The 25034-nt window shown below is 39.9% G+C and overlaps 1 protein-coding gene across 1 annotated transcript in view; it reads left to right on the top strand.

Moving 5' to 3' along the window:
- The window catches only part of rptor (regulatory associated protein of MTOR, complex 1), a 248178-nt gene that overhangs the window by 141718 nt on the left and 81426 nt on the right, over positions 1 to 25034 (top strand). The window contains 3 exon segments of the mRNA XM_042484972.1: positions 3224 to 3368; positions 16072 to 16147; positions 21353 to 21454. Of these exon segments, the coding sequence (XP_042340906.1) occupies positions 3224 to 3368; positions 16072 to 16147; positions 21353 to 21454 (323 nt within the window).

The raw sequence follows: 25034 nt of genomic DNA, 5'->3' as shown, positions 1-25034 counted from the left end.
CACACACACACACACACACACACTGCCACTTACTATTGCCTACAGGCTCAGCTTACACAGTTGGACATACTCACAAACCCTTACTTTTTGACATGCATTTATATTTTGCATGCAGCATATTTGGCACTGCTCACCTGTCTCTTGTATGCAGCTCACATACACACTCTCACACACACACAAACTCACACATACACACTCACAAGCAGACTCCCCTGAGACAAACTTTCCCAGCTAGAATAGAAATGTGACAATGCTGATGGCTGCCAAAGCCTTTTAAACCCCTGGGGCTCAGCTGTTAATGAAGCAGCCCACATCAGAGAGTCTCCCTGTAATGAAGGTGCTACACACTTAATCCACACACACACACACACACACACACTGTGTACCCTTACACACACACACACACACACACACACACACACACACAGCTGCACAAACACTCCAACATTTAAACAGTGGAACACTAACAGCAGGAAAATAAGTTTTCAGACACTGTCTCTCATATAATATCTCTGACACACACACACACACACACCTCTTCCCTCCCTCACACAAACAGGGGAATCACAGTCATAAGCCAGAGATTGGCAGGGGATTGGCTTGGCCCCGTTAAAGTGAATTAGTGAATACATTAATGAGCTGATGAGAATGTGACTGCGACCCGCCGATTTAATCTGCAAACCACTGTCCTCGATATCCTGTAAGCACACACACACACTGTTTTTCCACAAAGTGGCCACTTTGCTGTAAATAGACTTCCTTTTTTCACCCAGTTTTGGTTTTCATTCACTCACTCAACTCCACATGTTCCTCTCTAGTAATCCAGTGTTGATTTTTGCTGCTGTTTTAGATTTGGTCTTAGTCTTGAGACAAAAATGCTTCAAGGTTTTCCTCAGATTTTACATTTTTTTATACATAGTTATAGTCTAGTTTTGGTTGCCTAACAAGATGTTCTTTGTTTCTTTGTAAACTAACCCAGTTCGACAAATTCAGGTATCAGACATTAGAATAATTTGACAGGTTGTGTTGAAATTTCATTCAGATGTAATTTTTTTTCTACAACTACAAATAATCCAAGACCCAGACCCCGTATGATGAAAGACATAAATGGTCTAAAGTTTCCCTCGCCCGGACTCAGGTCACCGGGCCCCCCCTCCCTGTAGCCAGGCCGATAGCAGTGGGGCACGATGGTAAGCATCTGTTGGCCGGGCCTTTACCCATGGGGCCTGGCCGGGCACAGCCTGAAGAGCGATGTGAGTTGGGCTGCAGCCAGAGGCGGGGACCTTGACGGTCCGATCCTCGGCTGCAGAAGCTAGCTCTAGGGACGTGGAACGTCACCTCTCTTGTGAAGAAGGAGCCTGAGCCCGTGCATGAGGTTGAGAAGTTGCGACTAGATATAGTCGGCCTCACCTTGACACATAGCTTGGGCTCTGGAACCAGTCTTCTCGAGAGGGGTTGGACTCTCTTCCACTCTGGAGTTGCCACTGATGAGAGGCACCGGGCAGGTGTGGCAATACTTACCCCTAATTACCCCACTAATTTGAGCCAACTGGGATTTGTAGGGTTCATTGGCAGTTTCATTATAAACTCTGACTTATTGATCTCACTGGTAAGAAGTATAGAACTAACTTTATTTCAGCCTGAGTTCTTTTTAAATCTGAAACACATTAGTCTAGAGGTGAAATGGGTTGGGTTAAGGGGTTTGGTTAGGTTACGGGGGTGTGTAAGAGTTAGGGTTAGGTTGGCTGAAAAGGGCCAGCAAACATTACTCTGGTTAGGAAGGTGGCGGAGACTTGAAACTTGTGTCTCCCTCCCTATCTCCAGGTGGGCTTTCCAATGGGGGTAGAGTAATGTCCATATGACCCTTCTGTTCCAGGGTTATTTCAGTTTTAATCTCTGAATATATGTGTATCTCAGCAACTGAAGGGCGTAGAGAGATGGGACCAGGACTGGTGTGTTTAATACCCCTGAATTAGAGCAGATGCCACTGTCTCCCAAATTCCTACGAGCTTGGTTAGGGAGTTTTAAGGTGAAAAAGTTTTCTGATTCTAAATGAATGGGCTTGTTCCTGCAGAAAGTGTTTGGGAGCAAGTTTCAGGCCATTTGGAGTTGATTGGTTGCACTTTTGCAGTAACATTTTTGAAAATCTTGGTTAGCTAGGGTTAGCAGGTTGGTTTAAGGGGTTCATTTAAAGGGTTTTAAATCCAGGTCCTCTCACGTAGTTGGTCATTAGATTAAACTTTCAGCTGTCAGAGAAAACTGCTCCGAGTTCAGACTGTTTGCATCCAGCACAGCTACACCAACAGATAACTTAGCCTCCTACAACAGCGGTAAAACCATCAATCTTCTCTAGACAGTCCGGACCTGAGTGGATCCTGTGGGGATCAGATGTGAAAAGTGGCGTCTGTTCACTCCGCTGTAGCTTAGTTTAGTCTAACAGCCACCACTGCAACCAACAGACTCCACAAATCCATTCAACAGCTCCATCATCCACAGTCAAACACACATGGCTGCTAACCCAGCAATGTTTCCACAACATTTGCCAATGTTACCTACAAGTTGTAATAATGTTCAAGGAATGTTCCTGTGAAGTTAAATGCTGACTGAGACATAATGCTATAACTGCAACATTCTGAGGATGTTTTGATGATGTTGAGAGGAGACAAATCATAGAGTGTGCTTTTTTATAAAACGTTCCCACAATGTACCATGAGAACAAAGAAAGAACGTTTTAAAAGCAACATTCTGAAAATGTTATTGTGGACTGAGATTACAGACCTTTTTCTTTTTAGATGGAAATGGAATGGGATATGATATATCAAGAAAAAAATAATAATTTGGGGATGTTTATAGAGAATGTTGCCCAAACTTTAAGAAGAATCTTCAGGGAACTAAATGAAATCTTGCCGCTGAAAACGTTACTGAAACATTCAGTGCTTGCATGGTACCGTTCTGAGAACGTTTTTAGAACCAGAAATTGCTATCTGGGTATTGACTGCTAAACTACAGCTCACAACCTGCACCACCAGCTGATGCTGCTCTGATGTCAGTATTTTGCATGCTGGTGCAGACTATTTACTGGAGTTTACAGCCAGTTGCTGATAATGTTCAGCATTAGACAATAATTGCATGTGCGGTCACTGTTGATGATTTGTTGTCGTCATAGTTTTTGTCAGTGAAATTAACACAGTTGTAATCCTGTCCATTATTTTTCTGTCTTCAGATTTGTTCCAGAAGTTGTTTCGCCAGGACCTGCTTGTGGCCAGCTTGTTTCGAAATTTTCTGTTAGCAGAGCGGATAATGAGGTCGTACAACTGCACGCCGGTCAGCAGTCCCCGTCTGCCCCCTACATACATGCACGCTATGTGGTAAGACACACACACACACACACACAGTGCACAGGGCTGATGTCATGCACACACTGACACAGATGTCCATAGTTTTGTAGAGCAGAAGGTGAGAGGAAGAAGTCATCCTTGAGTGTTGAGAAAGGCGCTTATAAATAAAATGTATTATAATTATTATCCATAAGGCTTTGCTGTTTGTTCATACACTGTGAATTTAACGGATGAACAGACTTTGGAACATGCATTCTTTGATGAGACAAGAGAGATAGTGCTGTGTTATTTGTGTTATGTTGATTTAATGCCTCTAAAACCGCCATTGAGAGATTATGCAGTGCTTTCAACTCAGTCAGTTGTGCAAAAATAACAAAAATGCCTCAGGGTTTCTTTGCCCAAAGTTATGGCCTTGTTTATTGAATGAAAACTCCTTTTTAAATCAGCTTTCACTGTTAAAAACAGCTTGTAACAATATACTTTGTGGTGATGTGACCATTCAGTTTTGTTTAGTATTTGTATTGCTCTGCACTGGCGATAGACATGGTTGGAGGAAATATGTGTTGAGCTTTTCTGTCCCATTCACATGAACATAATGTCTCAAGAATGCCTAGAGTGAATTTTTTCAAATTTGGCACAAATGTCGGCTTGGACTTATCTATGAATTGATTTCATTTTGGTGGTCATAAAGGTCAAGGTCATTCAAGTGATCTCAATCACGTGAACGCAATATCTCAAAAGCTTATTCAGGAATTTTTTATTCAGATTTGGCACAAATGTACACTTTGACTCATTGATGAACTGATTATATTTTGGTGGTCAAAGGTCAAGGTCACCGTGTTCTTGCATCCGTCTCATTGTGAACATATTATCTCGGGAACACCTTGAGGGAATTTCCTCAAATTTGGCACAATATTTGGTGCAAAGTTGTCACACTTTGAGTCAAGGATGATGAACTGCTGTGTCAAAGGTCAAGGTCACTGTAAGCTCGTCTGTTGAATTCTTGTCAGTGTGATATCTCAAGCACACCTTAAGAGAATTTTATCAATTTTGGCACAAATGTTAACTTGAACTCAAGCATGAACTGAGTCAACGTCACTTTGGCCCTGCGTCCGTCTCATTCTCGTGAACAAAGGCCTTGAAGAAGTTTCCTCAAATTTCGCACAAACAGCCACTTGGACTCAAGAACGAACTGATTACAATTTAGTGGTTAAAGGTCAAGGTCACAGGAACTTCACAAAACATGTTTTTGTTTATAACTCAAGAACTGATAAACTAAAAATGACAAAATTTCACACAAATGTCTAATGATGAAGTGATGACATTTTATATCCAAAAAGTCAAAGGTCAACTTCACTTCAACGTCATAATGTTTGGCAAAAACACCTTTCTGGCAGTTACCCATTGTCACAACTGACACTGAACTGGTGACTGTAATCTGTAAACTGTGCTGATTGTAGAGATCTTCTGTGCTGTCGATTGAAGCATCTATGTTTTCACAAACATGGATGTAAACAGTAACTTCAACTTGAATGGTTCTCAGAGGTGTACATCTGTAAGATGGCTATTCTACTTTCTTGCTACTGTGGACAGTTGCAAAAGCAGATGAAACAGGTTTTGAAGCAAAAACTGTTGAACTTGACTTAACACACAGGCTGAAAGCAGGGGCTAACGGCTAGCTTGTTTCATCAGAAGTGCATTCTAACAACTCCAAAGTTGTTCTGCTGTATCTTCTACCGTACACATTGCACCCTGTGGATATATCAAAGGTAGAGGTAGAAAACATGGTGCTGGTTTAACAAGGAGCTAGCCTACCCGTTGGAGTTGATTATAGAGGAACAACAGCTTGGAGTGGTGACTGCACCTAAGTGTCTCTCCTCACAGTCGAGAGGCTGCCAGCTTCACACACTTTCCTGACTCTCAACAAAACCCAGTTGAGGTGTTTGGGTGGCTAGCTTGTAGGTGAACAAATTACTACATGACAAAAAAGACCATTTTCATGAGTTGACACATATTGTTTTCCTTTTTCCTCAGAGGCTAGCTCCTCCCTGTTTCCAGCTGAGGCTAAGTGAAGTTAAACATCTTGGATCAGTTTTTCTCTTGATTTAACAGATAGAAACATTGATAGTTATCTTCTCAACAAACTCTCAGTAATAAAACAAACAAGTGTGTGTTTGCCACATTGTCAGAGTATACCTGATGGAGGCACAGCTGTGGTTGAAAATAATGTGAGAATGAATTGGAGGAAGACTTTTGGATTCACATTGGAATGTGCTAACTAAAAGATAATGGTATCAGAAACAAACTCAGGACGCCTGCTTTGTTTATGCACAGGTTGTTAAAGGTATCCTAAAAAAATGTATAGACTGATATAAAAGTTATCCCTCTCAATCATGACTTATGACCCACTCTCAGTGTGTGGCAGTGTAGTTGTCTGCAGAGACTCTGCCTGGATTTTCTCATTTTCCTCTTATTTTGCTGTGGTCCAGACGTCCTCACAGCACGCAGGTGAAGTCAGAACTTAATAAAAAGTTAGCAACCAGCTCTTAGCAGCATGCATCCCAAAGGAAGCTGCAAAAATCATGGACTCAGCTTTGGTTCACTAAAAAACATAGTGAACAAAATGGACAAAGCTCATTCCAAAAGCAGAGTGATGGTTTTTACTTTCACTTTTGCTAGTGATACAGTGATATATATATATATATATATATATATATATATATATATATATATATATATATATATATATATATATATATAGCGAACTTTTACTTCAGTACTATACTGTTTTTCCATTGAAACCCGGAGCAACATCACTTTGGTTGTGCTGCATTCAGTCTTTCACAATATTTAAACCTTTTAACCCTAAACAAATTCATTGAAAATAGGCAATGAGCACCTTGGTAAGAAATGTTCCAAAAATTGCAATAAATTAGTAGATGTAGAAAATTATTAAAAAATATTTTAAAAAAAAACAAAAAGCTAGGGAAATGTCAAGGGAAAAAAGAAAGAAATATTGGAAAAAACTATACTTATAATTATCAGTATTATCAGTACATATTTTAAATTATGTTTCAGAATTATTATGTGTTTTAAGCACTTTTTACAAATCACTTTTGCCTTTTTTTTCTTTTTTGTAATTTCCAGGAACATTTCTTTTGCTTTTTTACTAAATTTTTGCTATTTTTGGGTCATTTACTCTGATGTTGCTCAGGGCCTTATTCCTGTGTTCATGAAAGAAAAACTGCTAATTTATATCCTTAGTCCCTTGGCAGGTAACATGTTATAGAAATTTCACATATTTTATGGTGTTATATCATGTCCATAGGATTGCCTTTGCTGCATTTAAATAAGCAATATTACTGCCAGCAGCATCATAGTCAGACCTCACATGTGGAGCATATGAGGTCTGACTATGATGATGCTGGTCCGGCATCATAGTGGATGCTGCTGGATGCGGGATGCTGCTGGTCCATCAGTTATTTACATAAACAAGTTATATTAAGCAACATCTGTTTCCCATAGTTCAGGCCACTTTTTTCACACAAAACAAGACAACTAAGTGAAATGCTTTGATTACTTTCACAACTCAAAATAAATGCTGTTGAGGAAGTGCGAGCCAAAACATGTAGGTGTTTTGCTTCTGCATACACATACACCAGTATGCAGTATCATTTCAGTGGTGTCGTTTCTCAGGTTGTTTCTGTACGTTGACGGTTGCCGGTGTTGTTGTATGTATTGCTCTGTGCTTCATACCAGAGACGGATATGTTCGCTGACAGCACCCTCAGCCAACCTGAATGCCATGCAGACTGACACAAAACAAGTTGCATATGAGGAAAGGGCACGGCTATTGCTTCAACCACCCATACATACACAGAAATACACACACACACACACACACAACCTGCAGCCCGATACGTCCTCTTTGACTGAAAGCTACAAGATAACACTTGTTCTCTGGGGGCTAGTGAAGAACATGTCGGACGTCTCAGGCTGTGTTAGAAGTGGCAGATTTTGGTTATAAGCAGTGTTACCACGCTCAATAAATCTAAACCAGTCTTAAAGGACCTTTTTGTAATTAACAGCCAGCCAGTCCAACTATATGGGAGGGCAGTATTTCTCGCTTTAAATGACGTAATTGTAATTACAGTCATCAGTTATAAATACTTGTATCTATTTTTTTTTTTTAAAGATTATTTTTTGGGGCTTTTATTGCCTCTAATTGACAGGACAGTGTGAGTGTGAAAGGGGTAGAGAGAGAGAGGGAGGCATGTAGCAAAGGACTGAGGCCGGACTCAAATCCACGGCCGCTGTGGTGAAGATACAGCCTCTGTACATGAGGTGCCGCTCTATCCACTGAGCCACCAGGCACCCCAACACTGTATCTATTGACTCTGTGCTCCGGCTATATGCATATGTCTGTGCACGTTGTCTTGTGTGTTCTTGCGACGTCACGGACAGGCAGGAGAACAGGTAAAGAGCAGACAGGAACAGAGGTCTTTGAAAACTTTTCAGGGGCTTCTTCTCATTATTAATGTCATACTTATTGAGTCCTCCTTTTAAACTTGCTGTAGATGTGTTTGGATCTGAGTTTTAAGCGCTGCTTAAGAGGAAACGGACAGCAAATAGTGACGGCGCGTCATCATACCTCGTCCGTTAGGGTGCTGAAATTACCCCGTTCATCTGAATGTTGAGTTCCTATCAATGCCGATCGAAGGCGATAAAAACCCGTGCCTACTGCAGAGTCATTTGACCCAAGTGTGAATGCTGATGGTACGCAGTCCCATTGCATTAAAAGCCAGATGTTAGCAGGTGACAGGAATGAGGCTTTCGACATAAATTCAAAGGTTTGACTTCTTCAAACTCTGTTGATAGAGTCAGTTCATTTTTTTAATTGGTTAAACTAAAATTATGTCCAGATCTTACAAAGTGCACCTTTAAAACGGGTGTCTTTTTATCAGTATTAACCAACACAAATCTAAGAATTTAAAGCATAGTTCAAACCAAAGACTTTTTTATTTCAGGTGATTCAGAAAAGACATATTTCACAAAACTGCAAGGAAACATTTTTTTGGCTTTTCTAGGTCACATGATGCTATGTCTATGTGCTTGTCAGTATGAACTGGCTCCCTCATGATGCAGCAGGAGCTATAAGAGGTGTTATTGTGTCACATAACTCTTCAAAAGTTGAACAGATCATCTGGAAGTTCTGAATCCACAATTCCTCTGTGAAATCGTGGACTATCAGCTCCCAGAAATCCCTTATACGTGGTCACTCCCACGTATAAGGGGCTTGCCTTCAAATTATTGCTCGTACAACACGCCTATGTGGCCTTGGATTGGAAATAATGATGGCTAGTGTGGTTTATAGCTTTATAGAAATAAAGCTGCTAATGTTTGAATATCCATCACCATGTTTCTTGGAATGTTATCACCAGAGGAGAAGTCACAGAACATTCAGTGGCTCATCATCTCAAAATTGTGTTTAATCGGCATTTTGAACATATTGCTTAAGTTTTGTGCAAATCTGTAATGAAAACCTGGCTAGTTTTTTGTTGATGTGACCAGCTGACTGCGCTACAAGCTGATTGACTCTTAAAAATGGTAACAGACCCTACATTCTAAAACCAGCTACTGATGAGTTGACAAGCTGAGTGTCAGGAGGCATCATCAGCTGGCTTTGGTCAAGCTCAGGTGGGCCAGTGAACACCCTACAATGCTTTTGTCTTGTCCAGAGTTCTTTGTCTGAACTGGAATGTTGTCCCTTTTACCTACACAGCTAGAGACACAAGTGTTTTACAATCCCCACCATCTTCCTGATTTGACCTCCATGTATTCTCATTAGGAGATTTTGTGTACAAACACAAAGAGGTGCTTAGAAGCCATTGACTCTACATGCTCCTCCACACTGTGTGAGAAACATTATCCCATCATCTATCTCCCTTTAGTTACACAAACACTTCTCCCACTATCTATTGTTCCCATCTTGGTCTTCTATAAATGCCTCCCTCCATCTCTCCCACTCATTATCTGGCTTGTGTTACAAAAAAAAGAAGAAAAAACACTCTCTCACTCTGTTGCCTAGAGGAGCGACTTGTTGTGTAACACCCTGGCATCACTTGTTATAAAGAACACTGCTCCTTGCTCCTTGAGCAAGCAATAGTCTTTCTTTCTCGCTCGCACCCATTATTTTAGATTGTGGGTATATTGCAGTGTTTACCGCCAAAGAAATTGGGAGTTGCACTTTGTTTCACAGCAACACATGCAGTATTAAGGAGGACAGGATAACGACAGAGAGGGTGTTTTAAGAGCGGAGGAAGGAAGACTGAGAGAACGATAAAAAATGGAAGTGCCAGGGATAAAAGGCGAGTAGAAAAATAAAAGTTTGGATCAGCAGAGATGGGGCGGGGGGGTGGTGGTGGGGGCAATGGAGAGGGAGTATTAAGCAATTTGGGGGCTGGTTGATCGATGTTGGTGCCCGAACACAAACAGCAATTGTTATTCAAATGGAGCAGAATAGGGGAGAGCAGATAAACCCAAGGCTGATTACTCCCCTGTGGGCAGTTAAAGAGTGTGTGTGCGTGTGTGTGTGTGTGTGCGCGCGTTCGCGTTCCTTTTATATGTGTGTCTTTGTGAGTGAGCGTCGCTGCAACACTCTGAGCAGGCAACAGAAAAAAGAGCTTAGTCAGCCGCCAACTGGTCCCCTACACTCTGTTGTCGGCCATCCCCTCATCTCACACACCATGCACACACACACACACACACACACATGGAAAGCTTTTGGTGATAAGTTACTCATTCGTATTGGCAGGAATCATCCGAGTTAATGCTGTCATCTGAAACGGTGCGGCAGCCTCCTCCCTGTGAGCATGTCTTTGCTGATTAGACTGCACTGTTTCCTCACTGTTGGATTACATAAACACCAGTGGGAATGGATATATGCTGCTGACATTTCTACACTTTCTGATTCCAGTTCTTTGAGTTATGAAACCTGAAAATATGTTTACAATATACTTCCTTGTTGAAGGAAAGCATGTGAGTCACCTTTATTTGTATCATCTTGCCTTTGTTGTTTAGGACATTAGGACCAAAGTTTATTTGCCTTTTAAAAATGATAGGTGTGCATTTTGGTGAATATGGGTGTGGTTTCGATTCAAAAAAAAAAAAAAGAAAAACTTTATGAGCATCAAAATCTCCTCAAAGAGACTAATTTCACTATCAAGATGTAATCCATTCGGGGCAATAACATTTGGAAAGTCTAAAAGAGCCGCATGATGAAATCATTCTATTTCCATTAAACTTAGTGGAACGCTAAACCAAAAGTAGACAAGTAGTAGTAATCAGGCCGAATGGCTCAAATCCTGATATTAAGTCATTTTTTAGGGTTGTGGGAAAAACAATCTAGCCACTGTTTTACAGATATCTCCTTCACAGTGTCAGTCTCTGAGAATAAGTGATTTTCATCATCGTGTGAAGAACCCAGATGTTCTATGCATTCCCTGCATGATTTTGTTGATGACGTGCGCTCACACACACACACAGTACACACTCTCAAAAACACACACAGCACACATTCACAAACACACACAGCCAAACACATCATCCTCTGTTGTCTTTCACCTGGAGATAATTACGGGAAAATGTAAAAGCTTCTTGTGAGATTTAATTATTTCAGTGCTTTCTTCTATCTGTGGATACCTCAAGATGACCTTTAAATCTACAAAAGTACAAAATAAGAAAAGATGAGCTCATTCTCAACAGTCAGCACTACCCTCAGCTGTTATATCTCTTCTTTTGTGTGTGTGTGTGTGTGTGTGTGTTTGTGTGTGTGTGTGTGAGAGAGAAAGATGAACCTTATAGCATATTTAAAAAACAAGCAAACAAACAGGTCAAAGTTGATCAAACAGATAATAAATGAAACCAAAAGAATGGAGTAACATTTGGCCTCATGCAGCAACATTCTCTAAAATTTCAGTTTAGAGAAAATATAAAAGAAGTCAACCCCAGATGCACCAAACGCTTTAACCATTCAAATCTGCTCTGACCAAGTGAGCTCAATGATGAATCCCACTGATCATATGTCACCTGTTAGTACAAGTAACGCCACTCAAACACTATATAAGGGCAGGTTTTCTGCTGTAGAGAAACTGATGTAGGCCTACTGTTAAATAAACTTATATAAATATATAAGTATAAAAAGTAAAAGTACACATGCACAAAGGTTTTAATAAATGTAAAAAAAATCTAAATAATTGAAATAATCAAAAGAAAAAGCAGCACGTCCTCATACACACAATATATAAGAGAAGCTGGAACCATGAAATGTTTTTTGCATGAAAAATGACATCATGAAAGAAAAAATTGACAGTTAATTCTCTAAATTATCAACTAATTAATTTAGGTGCACTTGTGTATTTTGATATCTTTGGTCTGTGTGAAAAAATCTTAATTTGTGAAGTAGTTATCTAATAATAAAGAGGAGTACAAAGTATAATAATTCCCTCTGAAGTGTAGTGAAGTAGAAGTGGAAAGTGGCATTAAATTAAAATACACAAGTAACATAAATTCCTCAGATGTGTACTTAAGTACAGCATTTGAGTAAATATACTTAGTTACATTACACCACTGGTCAGTGGACGGAAGCACAGTAACTGAAATTACAGTAACTGGGATTATTGCACCAAGTAGTATCTCATCAACCCTGAAATGTAATAATCCAGTCATTGTAATTACTCTGAACCTCAACTACACTGATTAAATGATATTCATCCATTGTTAAATCCTCCTCAAATATAAAACTTACTTTTCCTTGTGTTTGACAACAATTTGTGGAGTTTTTCTCTATCTTGACCACTCGTACAATTTTCTCTTACCTAAGAGAAAAGCAAAAATAAGAAAATTAGTGAATCCCAAAAATCAATGGGTACTAACAAAATAAGAACAAATCCAGGATATGAGCAAAAATAACAGAAAATGTTTTAGTATATTGTTTGACCCATTAAGTCCTACAACCCTTTTATATAATCAATTAATCTCATACAGATGAGTAAAACAGCATTGAACCGGCAATTTTTTATTTTTTTTTAAACTGCACACAATCAGCAGTCGTGCGAGTTAATAGTGCATTCAGCAGCGCTGCCACTTCATCACGTATAAAGCTCTGAGTGGGTGACATTCTGAAAAAATGAAGTTAAGTGTGATGCAGAGAGGATGAGGTTTCCACTGAAGTGGAGATGATTGCATAGCAGCGGTCAGCCCAGATAATATGAGGATGAGGTTGTGGGCACCGTCACGGACAACAGCTGAGACATTTGAACCTGACACTGTGAAACTTTCGCTGATCGGTCGTACCCTTGTGTGTGAAATTTTGTTTTCCCACACACTGAACTTGCAAAAAGGGTTACTGGTTCCAGTCTGTAAATAACTTCCCCTCATTAACAACCACCACTTGGACTGGAGTAAATTGGTGTTTTAGTCATTTTAAAGCCATGCTGTAAACAAACACTGTAGCAGACGCTCAGCAAATAAGTTAAATGGAACAAAAAAAACCCATAAAACTGCACTCATCTCTGCATCCAGAAGTGCCAATTCTTTCATGTTTTATAGTTTTAAAATACTTCAGCAATATCATATATAGCAGTGCCATGTGTTTGAGTGGAATGTTAACACATATGACATACAAATAGAGTTCTTGCTTCAGTTCCGTTGGATACACACGCCATCCATCTCAGCTTTTCCCTGATCTCATTTCTATAAAGTGGAGCCTTCATATGGCAGCAAACCTGTTCTTAATAATGCAGTAATATCTGTTTTGCACAGTTGACATTTTTTCTGGGAGGCTAAATGTTGTGCCTGCTGCTGCAGCTGAATTTATAAACGGCTGAATTAGTAGCAGCTGACATGAATGCTGGAATAAATGGCCTGTTTGTTGACTTTAAGAACAGTTTAAAAGTGGTTGATGGAGTGGACTTATAGTTTAGTTTTCCAATTAGACAGCAATTCTTTCACAGCTGTATGCTGCACTCTGTGTTTGCAGGACAGAATGGAGATCAATTTGACCTTTAAAGGGATTGTTCCGTTTGGGTTTTTTTAAGTGGGGTTGTATGGCGTGCTGTCCATAGTTGGTGTAATACATATAGTAGATGTCAGCTGGTATGCTCCCAGTTTGGAGAAGCAGGCTGGAGTCCGACACAGAAACTAGGCAGTGTACTGCTGTGGAGGGGCCAGTTAGTTAGTGTTATTATGCCTCCAAGAAGATGACAGTCGTGGCTTGAGACATTTCCGTCCGTCCGTCCGTCCATCCCATTCCCGTAAATACGACATCTCGAGAACGCCATGGGGGAATTTCAAGTGCCACTTCATAGGCAACTGAACTTGCTTGAGTTTCTTGAGGACGTTTCACCTCTCTGCAGGCTTCTATAGACCGGCAGGCTTCAAACGCTGTGAGGGTGTGAAACCTTACAGGGTGGTTGAGGTCACATGTGAGCATGTGAGTTTCAGAGTTGTACAACTTGGAGCTGAAGCTCCGAAACTCAGAGCTGACATGTGACCTGAAAAAAGCCTTTCAGATAAGAGGTGAAAGGTCTCCAAGAAAGTCATGCAAGTCTATCTGCCCTATGATATCACGCTTAAAATTACCGCCATCTGGATGACTGAGCATGTTCACCAGCCTTGAAGGACTTTCTTTGACATAAACACCCACTTGGACTCAAGGACGAACTGCTTGGATTTTGGAGGTCATAGGTGAAAGGTCAATGTGACTTAGCATCCATCTCATTCTCGTGAAGGCAATATCTGAAGAAGGCCTTAAGGGAAACGGTGCTGATTGTAGAGATCTTCTGTGCTGCTGGGGGAAGCATCCATGTTTTCACAGATGTGGATATAAACTGTAAGTGCAGCTTCCCTCGTGTGTGCGTGCCTCATACAACCACAAGATAGTTGTATTAGATTGTATATAAACTGGGATAGTTGTCCAAATCATAGTGAGCTGTTTATAAAATTTGGGAAGTCGTTTATATAGAATGTGAATGTATATGTAGGGTTAGGACTAAATAAGTGTGTACCTTTTCCTGCTCCTTCGCAAAAATATGATACGTTTAAGTGAAGTTTAAGTGGGTTGATAAGTTCTTTATTGAGATTGATGTTTAGGTTTTGTTTTTGTTTGTTCCACTTGGCCATTAGGCTTGTTTGCTTTTGATTGTTTTGTTTTGCTTAATAATAATAACAATAGTAATAATAATAATAAACTTTATTTGTATAGCACCTTTCATACAAGTGATGCAGGCCAACGTTCTTATAACAAAGAAATGACTTGCACGAGTGCTTCACATGAAGAGACATAGAAGACATAAAAACATAATAAAACCCACAAGTAAAAATAAAATAAGATCACAACAGAATAGATAGAATGCATTTTCGCATGGATAAAACCCACTTGATATTACTAGTAAAAGTAAGATAGAGCTAAAAGGGGGTATAAAATGCATAAAATTAAGGAAAATATGAGATTTTAAGGAGGTGCAGCTGTGCGATTGGAGAAGCAAAATGCAAAGCCGTGAGGTCAGAGCGAGTTAAATGCTAAACTGATGCGTTTTTATTTTTAAAAAATAGCAAATATTTACAGGCAGTGTGTTCCAGAGATTTGGGGAATATCTGTCTACTTTGTTTTTTTTTTATTTTTTTTTACAAGTTTGAAATTAATATTCATTCATAAGTCCTGTGACTCAGATGAACCTGAACCAGCTGTTTTAAGATGCCAAAACTGTCACACAATAACCCAAACTAACTACCTGTTTGAGGCTTTTTTAAATCATTGTCTCACATTATGGTAAAGCAGGGAAAATGTTATATTTATAGTGGAAATTCAAGCTGATGTAGATTTAGCTATCAGCAGCACTACATTACTTAGCTGTCATGTCGGACTTCAGCCTGCTTCTCCAAACTGCAGGTGTGCATCTTCTGCATTTGAATAAATACCTCATACAACCTCACTATGAAAAATCAAAACTCCCTTTAACACCATGCTGTTGACCACAGCGCAGCTCCATTTTACGCTCCCAGCTCGCGGTAAAAGCTGTCTGAGCAGCCAAACGAGTCTGAGACAGAATGAACTCTGTGTCACTCATTCAGCATCACATTACATCGCAGCACATCTGCTGGGAACATGACTCAACCCCTAACTCACGCTAACTGAGAGGAAAAAGCCCCGCCGAGGCCCCAAGCTCAATTTGCTGCGAGAAAAAGGAGCGGGGGAAAGTGGAAGGAAAGCGAGACAGACAGACAGACTAGAGACGCTGCGATAGATGTGAGTTACGTAACCCTATGAATTAGATATGATGACCATGAGAGAACGCTGGTGTTTAGAAAGGGATTAAAGCTCCTTGCTGCCCTCCGCAGGACCTTAGGCTGAGAATCTAGAATCTAAGAGGTGTGTGTGTGTGTGTGTGTGTGTGTGTGTGAGTGAGTGAGTGAGTGAGAGAGAGAGTGTGTGAGTGAGAGAGAGAGCGTGCGTGCGTATGTGCGCGCACGGGGAAGAGGCGAGGGAGACAATGTGAGGCGAGGAGACTGAGATATATTGGAGGAGCGGGGGAAAAGGAAAGCCGTGACCGAGGGTCTCAGTGCTGAGGCGCATTTGTTTGTGTTGCTGCAGGTCATAATGAGTTTTGAATTGCAACAAATGTGAATGTTTTTCGGGTGAATAATTAATGTGGTCATTCTCCGTGTCTCTGCAGGCAAGCGTGGGACCTGGCCGTGGACATCTGTCTCTCTCAGCTGCCTACCATCATCGAGGAGGGCACCGCCTTCAGAGTAAGTGTGTGTGTGTGCGTGTGTGTGTGTGTGTGTGTGTGAGAGAGAGAGAGAGAGAGAGAGAGAGAGAGCAGGCCAGCCATCAGGAATTTTGAGCCAGGGGGACACATTTTTAAAAGCAGAGGATGTCACGTGTGTCCTGGGCCGGAAAAATGTCCTTTAATGAATCAGTAGAGGAAAGTAAATCAAACACTGGCCGAGGATATTATTTTAAGGTAAAATGAGACCAAATCATGGGTAAATAAAGTGAATCATTTCATCAAATATTGGTCAAATTGTGTGCAGAACTAAAACAGTCAGTACGTTTACATGATGTTAGAAAAAGTGCAATTATTGTTGTTAGTCCCACTTAAAACTGGATTTAAATAATACATGTAAACTCATACATGGGACTCACACCCAGATAATTCGATTTGAAGCCGAGCTATTTCGTCATATAAACACCTCAGTTGGACTTTTAACTGGACCAGGCGTTTTGTGCGTGCTCTTTGTTGCTGCTCCGTCCTCCCTCTGTCCACACCTGGACATCACTTAGCAACTGTGCCTGTGTTGTGGGACTGTTCTTTATTTATCAGAGGAGGGGGGTGGTTGGGGTGTGACTTTTTTAATACATATATGTGTGTGTGTGTGTGTGTGTGTGTGTGTGTGTGTGTGTGTGTGTTTCTCTGTGTGTGTGTGTATATATATCTTTTTTATTTAGTGATGCAGTGCATTTGAGAACAAGTGAGGACATGACGAAAACAACATTATGTGGGAGACATGACATTATGTGTATACACTTAGCACGGCAAAGACAGGACAAGACAGAAACAAGCATCAACCTCGGGCATACTGTCACATGATGTTGAGGGTGTTAAAAGGCTGTGTGTGTGTGTGTCTGTGTCTGTGTCTGTGAATGGTAAATGGTTTGGAAAATAACTGGGTGGGGGAAGTGTAAAGCCTAAGGAGAGAAATGTATAGGGGAAATAAGCTAAGTAGAAAAATAAGTGATTAGATAAATGAATAAATGGATGAACAAAAAGGTTGGCGAGAACAGAGGTAAGAGAAAGAGAAAAAGAAAAAAAACTTTAAAAAACAACCACTTTTCTCCTTGTTTCCACCCCCAACCTTATTACAAATAAATATATAATACTACCATTTTAAAGTTGTATGTCCCTCACCTAAGCCGAAATTAAAAACACAAGTCTCTCCTCAGTGCTTACATTCTTTTTAAATGCCTGGCCCATTTTGCAGCACCCCTTCCCCACTCATAAAAAACGAACAGTCCCAATCTGTAAGCACAGAGGGAGGCCAGCACAGTGACCAGGAGCGCGTGCATCTACAGTCTGACTGAGGTCTTTACATGATGGAATAGCTCAACTTCTAGTCGCATTATCTGGGTGTGTTAGTCCAATTTAAGTCTGACTAACATGTTTCCATGTAATTTTAAAGTCCAGTTATAGTGGGACTAACACAATAATACCACTTCTTTCTAACATCATGTGACCGTACTGAATGATACATCAGTAAATACATTGTTATACTTGGTCCCATGCAGTGGTTAATCATAGACCCTTAGGCCAGGGTCATCTGTACCCTTAGCTGCCCCCCCTTGACGGCGGGCCTGTATGTGGGACATTTTCAGCTTCACTTATAGGTGTAAAGATGCTCTGTTACTGGTTACTGGTCACCTCGCAGTGATGTATGGCTCTTATCTCCGATCAGTCCACCACTGATGCTTAAACATCAACTGTTCTTGTTTGTACCGCAACTTCTGCTCCATGAGAATCTACAGCAGCTCTATTAATCTCCCAAATACACACTCACACACACACAGTCCCAGTGGAGAACACAATAAAACGTCAGGTCCAATAATTCAAGTGTGAATGTCAAATAAAAGCATTTCTGAAAGCACTGGCCCTGCACTTGGAGACAGTTTGTTGTTATATTTCCTGGCATGGCGGGGGATTGTAATGGAGATGCTGAGAGTAATGGAAACACACTGCAAGAAGCTTATTAAGCCGATGATGACTTCACATATCTGGGTCAAGACATTTTTGAGCAGACACCAACTGCTGGACAGAGCAGAGATCAGCAACATGTGCTCTGTGATGCAAACTAATCCAAAAACTCTCAAAGTGAGACCAGAGCAGCTTTTATCAGAGACTCTCCTCCACCTGGCCCCTCGGTGTTGGGCATCTTCTCCATCGCTCCCCAAGGAGCAGTTTTCCATTCTCGATCCTCCTCTCCTCTCTCCTGCACTTCGGCCGAAAAACACTTACCAGCACCGTAATTGAGCCTCTGAGGACTACTAAAGGAAATCTTCCCTCTCGGTCTCGCTCCCGCTTTCAGGAGCCTTTAATCCGTCTTTGATGTGCCTCATTTTCTTGGTCTGTGTCACAACTGAATTTAGAGCTGTAGAAAAAATATAGTGCATAGTAGATTTTTTATATTATGTTTATTTTATAGATTTTTTTATTCTCCCTCTGTTATTGCTTTCGGAGCTCACGGTCCTCACCATCAGCAGAAAAAACCACTCAGTCCGTTTCCTTTCACCCTTTAGATCAGAAAATATGTCGTTGTATCTATTATCAAGTAGATAGCAAAATCCCGTTTTTGTCCCCGTCACGTTAGTTTTAAGATTTTCCTCCCAAAATGTTCTCTGACTGTCCAGCAAAGCCATCGTCATTCTCTGATTTGTTGTCAACTATGATCGTGTACCAAGAGCAAAAGGCCTCATTCACCAACTGTCCTTAAAGCCTCTCTAAACTTGGCTTATATCAAAGCTGAGCGTCTCATTAAGTATCTACAAAAAATTTGATTGAAAATAAATGTTCCCAACTATTAAAGTTAAAAAGTTAAAAACAGCTCATTTTGAGAAGAACAGCATATCTGCAGACTGTGTGGACGTTTTGATTGACACCTCCTTGGATCCCACCTTTGTCAACTGTCTCTCGTCGACAAGGTGACAGCCATTGAGCAAAGCAGAGTCGGCGTGGTACAGCTCTATCTGTTCTTTGTTTTTGGCAATGTTTTTTTTTTGTTTTTTTTTAACGTTACTTTTTTATTTTACAGCATACGTTGCAAGCCCTTCTCTGGGTACAGCATTCACTGAGTGAGCCGTACATGCATCATATTTTGTGTTATTTCATATGCAGTACTGACGTTATTAAATGTGGCAGCTCACTTTCTGCAAAAGTTAGGGTGTTTTTTTAATATGTAGCCCAGGGCTCCTCCCTCTTTAGAGTTTTTTGGCCATTCTTGACATAATTCTTTTGACTTTTCTTTTCACAGCCCTGTAGCCCCCTGCCTTGTCATAGCATGCTTAGAGCATGTTGTTTATCTGTGCTTATTAGGATCAACTGGCACATGCTTTTATTTAACACAAGGATTCATCATTATAAGAACATAGGTGTAAGCAATTCTATAGTTTAACCCTTTGAAACCTGAGCAAATTGCGCCGATTTCTTAAAAAAAAAATGTTTACAAGAAATGGGCCAAAGAATTAGCAAAACAATTGTTACAAGAAAATTACCGGACAAAAAGTACACACAAAAGAAGTAAAAGGTTAAAGACAAACAAACAAAAAGGAAAAAAAAGGAAATGATTTCAAGATTTATTTTTCTTTTTTTCTGCAACATAATAGAAAAGTATATATATACATTTCTGGACATTTTCCACTTGTTTTTTTGATAATACATAATAATCCCCTCAACTAATTTTCAGATCATTTCCTTTTCACTTTTTAGTTTTTTGTGTTTTTTTTGCAGTTCAAATTGCCAAATTGCTCATCATTTTTTTAAATAAATCAAACCGGTTTTCTAAGATGTCAGGGGTTTAAAATCTAATAAAAGGCATCTGAATGCTGCACAAAAAACCTGATGCTGATCCAGATGTTAACGGCTTAAAAACACATTGTGAATCTGATGTAGATTTTTCATAGGACCTTTCTCAAGAAGAAATTCAAGAAAAAAAAATTGGGAAGATTTGGGTGAATGAGGCCTAATAAGCTTAGGAAGCAGCAGCATGTTGTGATGATTGTGCTATTTTTGCCCTGGGTGTTGTCTTTCAGGCTGTCTGATTCACTTTAGTGGTGGAGTTTCGTGGGTCTGTATGCAGCCTGAGAAAAGACATTACTCTGGGCTGAAATAATCACCTTCACCTTCTCTGCATTATTTTAGTTTAAAAAAAAAACAAGTTCCTTGAAGAAGGCTTTACAAGCTATTAAAAGCTATTTCTAAATTAAATTAACAAAAGTCATAAATAGCTCTTTTTGCCTGCTGTAGGCAGTCATGTTAGTTAGAAAATGGTTTTGTACCTGATTGCAGATTACACCTTACTAAAACTCAGTCATTTAAATTGGCCGATATATCTATTACTTTTCTGATGCTTATCCAGTTCAGATTATGTGAACTAAATGTATTATATCATAAGAATGTGATGCAATATCTGGGATATTATAATAATAACTAGTTTTCCATCATGCATTCATACCTTGAGGGGTATCAGATTTCTTTCTATGTGTTCTATTAAAATTGAGTATTGATCAAATCAGTAAAGCACACAGTTTATTTTCAGTAAAGATTCCATTATAACTTTATATATCATAAACTGAAAGTAGGCTTAGTGAAACATTACAGAGTCAGAATGATATCTACTATTTTAGGCCTTGTAAATACAGGAACTCAGTCTCTAATCTCGGCCTATAACACCCACACAGCGCTTTTTTTTCTCATCTGTTGGTGAGTGTGTGTACCGAGTTATTAAGCTTTGATTATGCACAAATTAATTTGGCCATCCAGCCGCGAAGTGTTGATATTTCCCTTCTCTACATCCATCAGCAGTCTGCACCACGCTGTCGTAATTCCCGCTGCAATATTAACACTCGGCGTGATCAAAAACTCTGCGGCCAGCAACCAATCAATCAGGCAAAGTGCCATGGCAGCAGAGAGAGAGAGAGAGAGAGGGAGAAGGTGATCATGATAGATCAGGATTTATGTTGTTACTGCAGTGCAGTGTCACTTCTTAGTTCATTGTGTCAGGGCGCTATCAAATGATAAGCTAGTCACTGCAGACTGGATCGTTACTCTGTGTGTGTGCGTGTGTGTGTGTGTGTGTGTGTGTGTGTGTGTGTGTACGTGCGTGTCTGTGTGTGAATGAAAGAAAGAAAGAGACAGTAATTTCTTATAAATCATTCTAAACATTGTGTGTGTTTTTTGTCCACAGCACAGTCCTTTCTTTGCGGAGCAGCTGACGGCGTTCCAGGTGTGGCTGACGATGGGCGTGGAGAACAGAAACCCTCCTGAGCAGCTCCCAATTGTTCTGCAGGTACAAGTGCACACACATACACACACACACACACACACACACACACACACACACACACACACACACCTCTTGCCTCTTTCTATCTTTTGATAATCTCTTTTTCAATCATAGTTTGCTTCATTGACATGTAAATACATTTGGGTTTACCAAAGCGTATAAAGAAAAAAAGTGAAAAAAATCAATGCCTTTATTGGTCCCCAGTGGGCAAATTGCAGAAAAAAAATAAGAGCATCAAAGAAAAGCAGCAGTCATCATTTTGATAGAGAGGGATCTTTAAAAAAAGAATTATGAACAGTGAACATTAGAGAAAATCATTGAAATTGTTGTCTGATAAAGTTTTATGTTCATAAAATGTTTGTATCAAATTACACATATTACATACAGCATTAAAGGAATACTTCACTTACAAAATGATCATTCATATTACTCACCCTGTTTTTTTTGCATTCATAAAGAAAACTTCTTACTTCTTCTTATGTAATGAATAAGAATCCAAAAACAGTTAACATTGTTTATAAATTTAAGTGATTGGAGACCATGTTCAACCACAGCAAAACCCTACAGCTGGTGCAGTATAATCCAGGACCCATGTATCCAGTTGGATGCTGGGAACTTCCAAAACACATTCCATTACATCGCCATCAGCCCTCTCCAACACAGACAGAACTCTCTCTTTGAGTCCCGCTCAGAATGGGTTCAAGTCATGTCATCTAAAATTATCATGGCATAATGACAAAAACCTGGCATTTAAAGGGTTGACATTCTTAAAATTAATGAATATTTGATATTTATGACTAGGACTGATGTTGGTTAAAAAAAGAAATTAACTCATTGTAAGCAGAAAATCATATTTATGTATGATATTTTTTATAGCCTGAATCTTGAAAGTGCATTTTGTTTGCAGAGCGGTGAGCATTTCACACTGCACAAAAGATAATAATGTGCGATTATCAATGTTATTGCTAATCACTGACATATCCCAGGCTGTGATAATAATAAAAAAATCTACTTAGTGTGACGTGCATTAAAAATAATTTCTTTTTGTGTTTTTTTTTTTTTTCCATCTATGAATCATGGTGGCATCATAATAAAAACCTGGCATTTAAAGGATTGAAATTCTAAACAAACTTTTGACATATGATCCAGACTGATGTTGGTTAGATTTAACTCAATGAAAGTAGAAAATCATATTAATATATAGCATCTTTTAAAGCTTTATTGTGAAAAGCACATTTTGTGCGTGGAGTAATATGATTGTGTGTATTATTAAAGCGGGCCCTAAGGATTAAAAAAAATATTGTTCCCATCAGTCACTTGGACACAAAAACACAGGAAAATAGTATCCAGGTTGAAAAATACCACAGTTACCCTTTTAACATACAGCACGTGCACCGTTTTTTAATAGTAGGGATGAAGCCATGCTGCTGAATTAAAATGCGTGTGATTGTCAGTGTGTGCATATTTTTCTCCGTTCCTTATTTGCGTAACACCTTGACTGCAATCTCCTTTAGTGCGATGAGTAAGCACTGTGCATCATCACGCTGTGTGTAAGAGCTGTGAGACACGCCGTCATGCTATTCGATGATGCACATGCACGCCTAAATCACATCACTGACGTCTCTTGCCAAATGTGTGTGAACACGCTGCTGTTACCGTAACATCATAATTTCAGAGACGTGGTAATCCCTCTGCAAAATCTGTTAATCCTTCCTGGATGAAATGACTGTTGTCAAGACAACGGCGCACCGTATCTCTCATCCCTGAGCTCTGTTGTCCTCCCCGCACTCATTTCATTAAAGAGCATTATTGATGGAGCACTCTCTGTTGCCCATTTCTTGTCGCTCATTGCATCTTTCAAATTGGAGCCAGATTATATTTTGGCATTGATTCGTAAATCCTCCAAGAATACGCCAGTCTTTTAAACTTCATTCTTATGCAACCGTGTGCTTAAAAGGGTATAAAACCTGTTTATGTGTCCATCCATTACATCAGAGAGCATGAAGGAGCCTTGAGATTACTCTGCCCTCACGGTGGAGAGCTGCATAATGTTGCGTAATCTTAAAGGCTATTGCTGCTTTACTTCCTCGCTCTCTTTAAAGTCCACATCAACAGCACACACACACACATGCCTTCACACAGCATCCAGCGCTCTCCAATCAGTCTGCCTTTTCCTCGGCTTTTAACGGGTCCCGACAGAACTGCTGTATGGACGGGCTGCAGCTCGCAGCGCGCTGAGTCAGCATGAAATTACCATTCAACACGGACAGCAGCACACCACTACTACGCTGTGATATAATACTACACCACAACTGTACAGCCCTGCGGGATGCTGCTGCTGGTGGTGGTGGGAGGATGAGAGGGAGGGAGGGGAGAAACATCCGACTCCTGTAACTCAACAGCTCACAGTGAGCGTTTTAGCCAGATTTCGCCCCAATTAAAGCATCCCGAACAAATTTAACACCACCAAAGGGAACACTGCAGTCGCTGCTCTAGTCACAGACTTTGTTGCAGAGTTGTAATGAAGAAAACTGGCCCGCAAAGCTCAATTTGCAGGGAGAGTTTAACGGTGCATATCTCACTTTTCTGCTAACAGATGTAAAGTGGCGACCTGAGGAGAGTGTCTTGGAAAAAAAAAAGGGGGGGATGAAGATGAATAAAGGGAGAGAGAAGGGAGCGGGGAGAGGTAATAGTACAGAAAGTGTTGCTGTAATGGTGATATTCCAAGCTAATGGGAGACTGTTGGCAGGTGATGTGTGTTTTTAATCAAGAAGCTCTTGCAGCACTGAGTTTGCTGGTGCATAATGAAGAATAAAGCCCTTTTTAAACATTGAATCTGCATAATCGTTGGCTTCATCCACATGTTTATCTGAAAGGAATGACATTTCAGCGTTCAAACAAAGAGTTCACTTACATATATGATTGCTTGATGATGTGAGCGAGCAGCTACTGACAGAACGCTTGATTTCAGACCTGTGGAAAGAATATCGAAGTGTGAATACTGCTCTCCAGAGACATTTAGTCGTGCAGAACATGAGGCAGTGAGTAAAGAAACAAAACAGCTTTATGCATTATTTGTATCAGCATATTCCACCATTACATTGGATGAAATGTGGTTCTCTGTATTCCATATTCACTCTTTACAATTCACTTTTTGTCTTTTAGTTATTTAAAATCTGTAATCCAGTTCCCAAAGCCATCAGTATTGACTACTACTGTTTTTCTACATACTGAATTATAATTTTAATGCTGAATTAACACAAACAGATGACGTCACTGCCTTTAAAGAAAAGCTCCATCCCCAAAATTACTATTTATACATTAATTACTTTCGCTTTGTTACATTGAATTCATGCGGAAAAGGTTGTTTATCTCACATACTTCAATCATGAACGAAGAATCCAAAAACAGCAAACACTGTGGATGAACCAATGTCATTGGGTCTGCATTTAGGAAGAGCAAAACTATGTCAAACATTTCTGTTTACAAACTGTGACACGACTCATGCAGTATAATCTAAGTCTTTCTTTCCATTGAACGAAAACAAAAAACAAAAAATGCTAACATTCGCTAACATGTTGGT

The sequence above is a fragment of the Plectropomus leopardus genome, chromosome 4 (genome assembly GCF_008729295.1).
Source record: "Plectropomus leopardus isolate mb chromosome 4, YSFRI_Pleo_2.0, whole genome shotgun sequence".
Taxonomy (NCBI): Eukaryota; Metazoa; Chordata; class Actinopteri; order Perciformes; family Serranidae; genus Plectropomus; species Plectropomus leopardus.
This window is presented reverse-complemented; position numbering and strand designations above follow the sequence as displayed.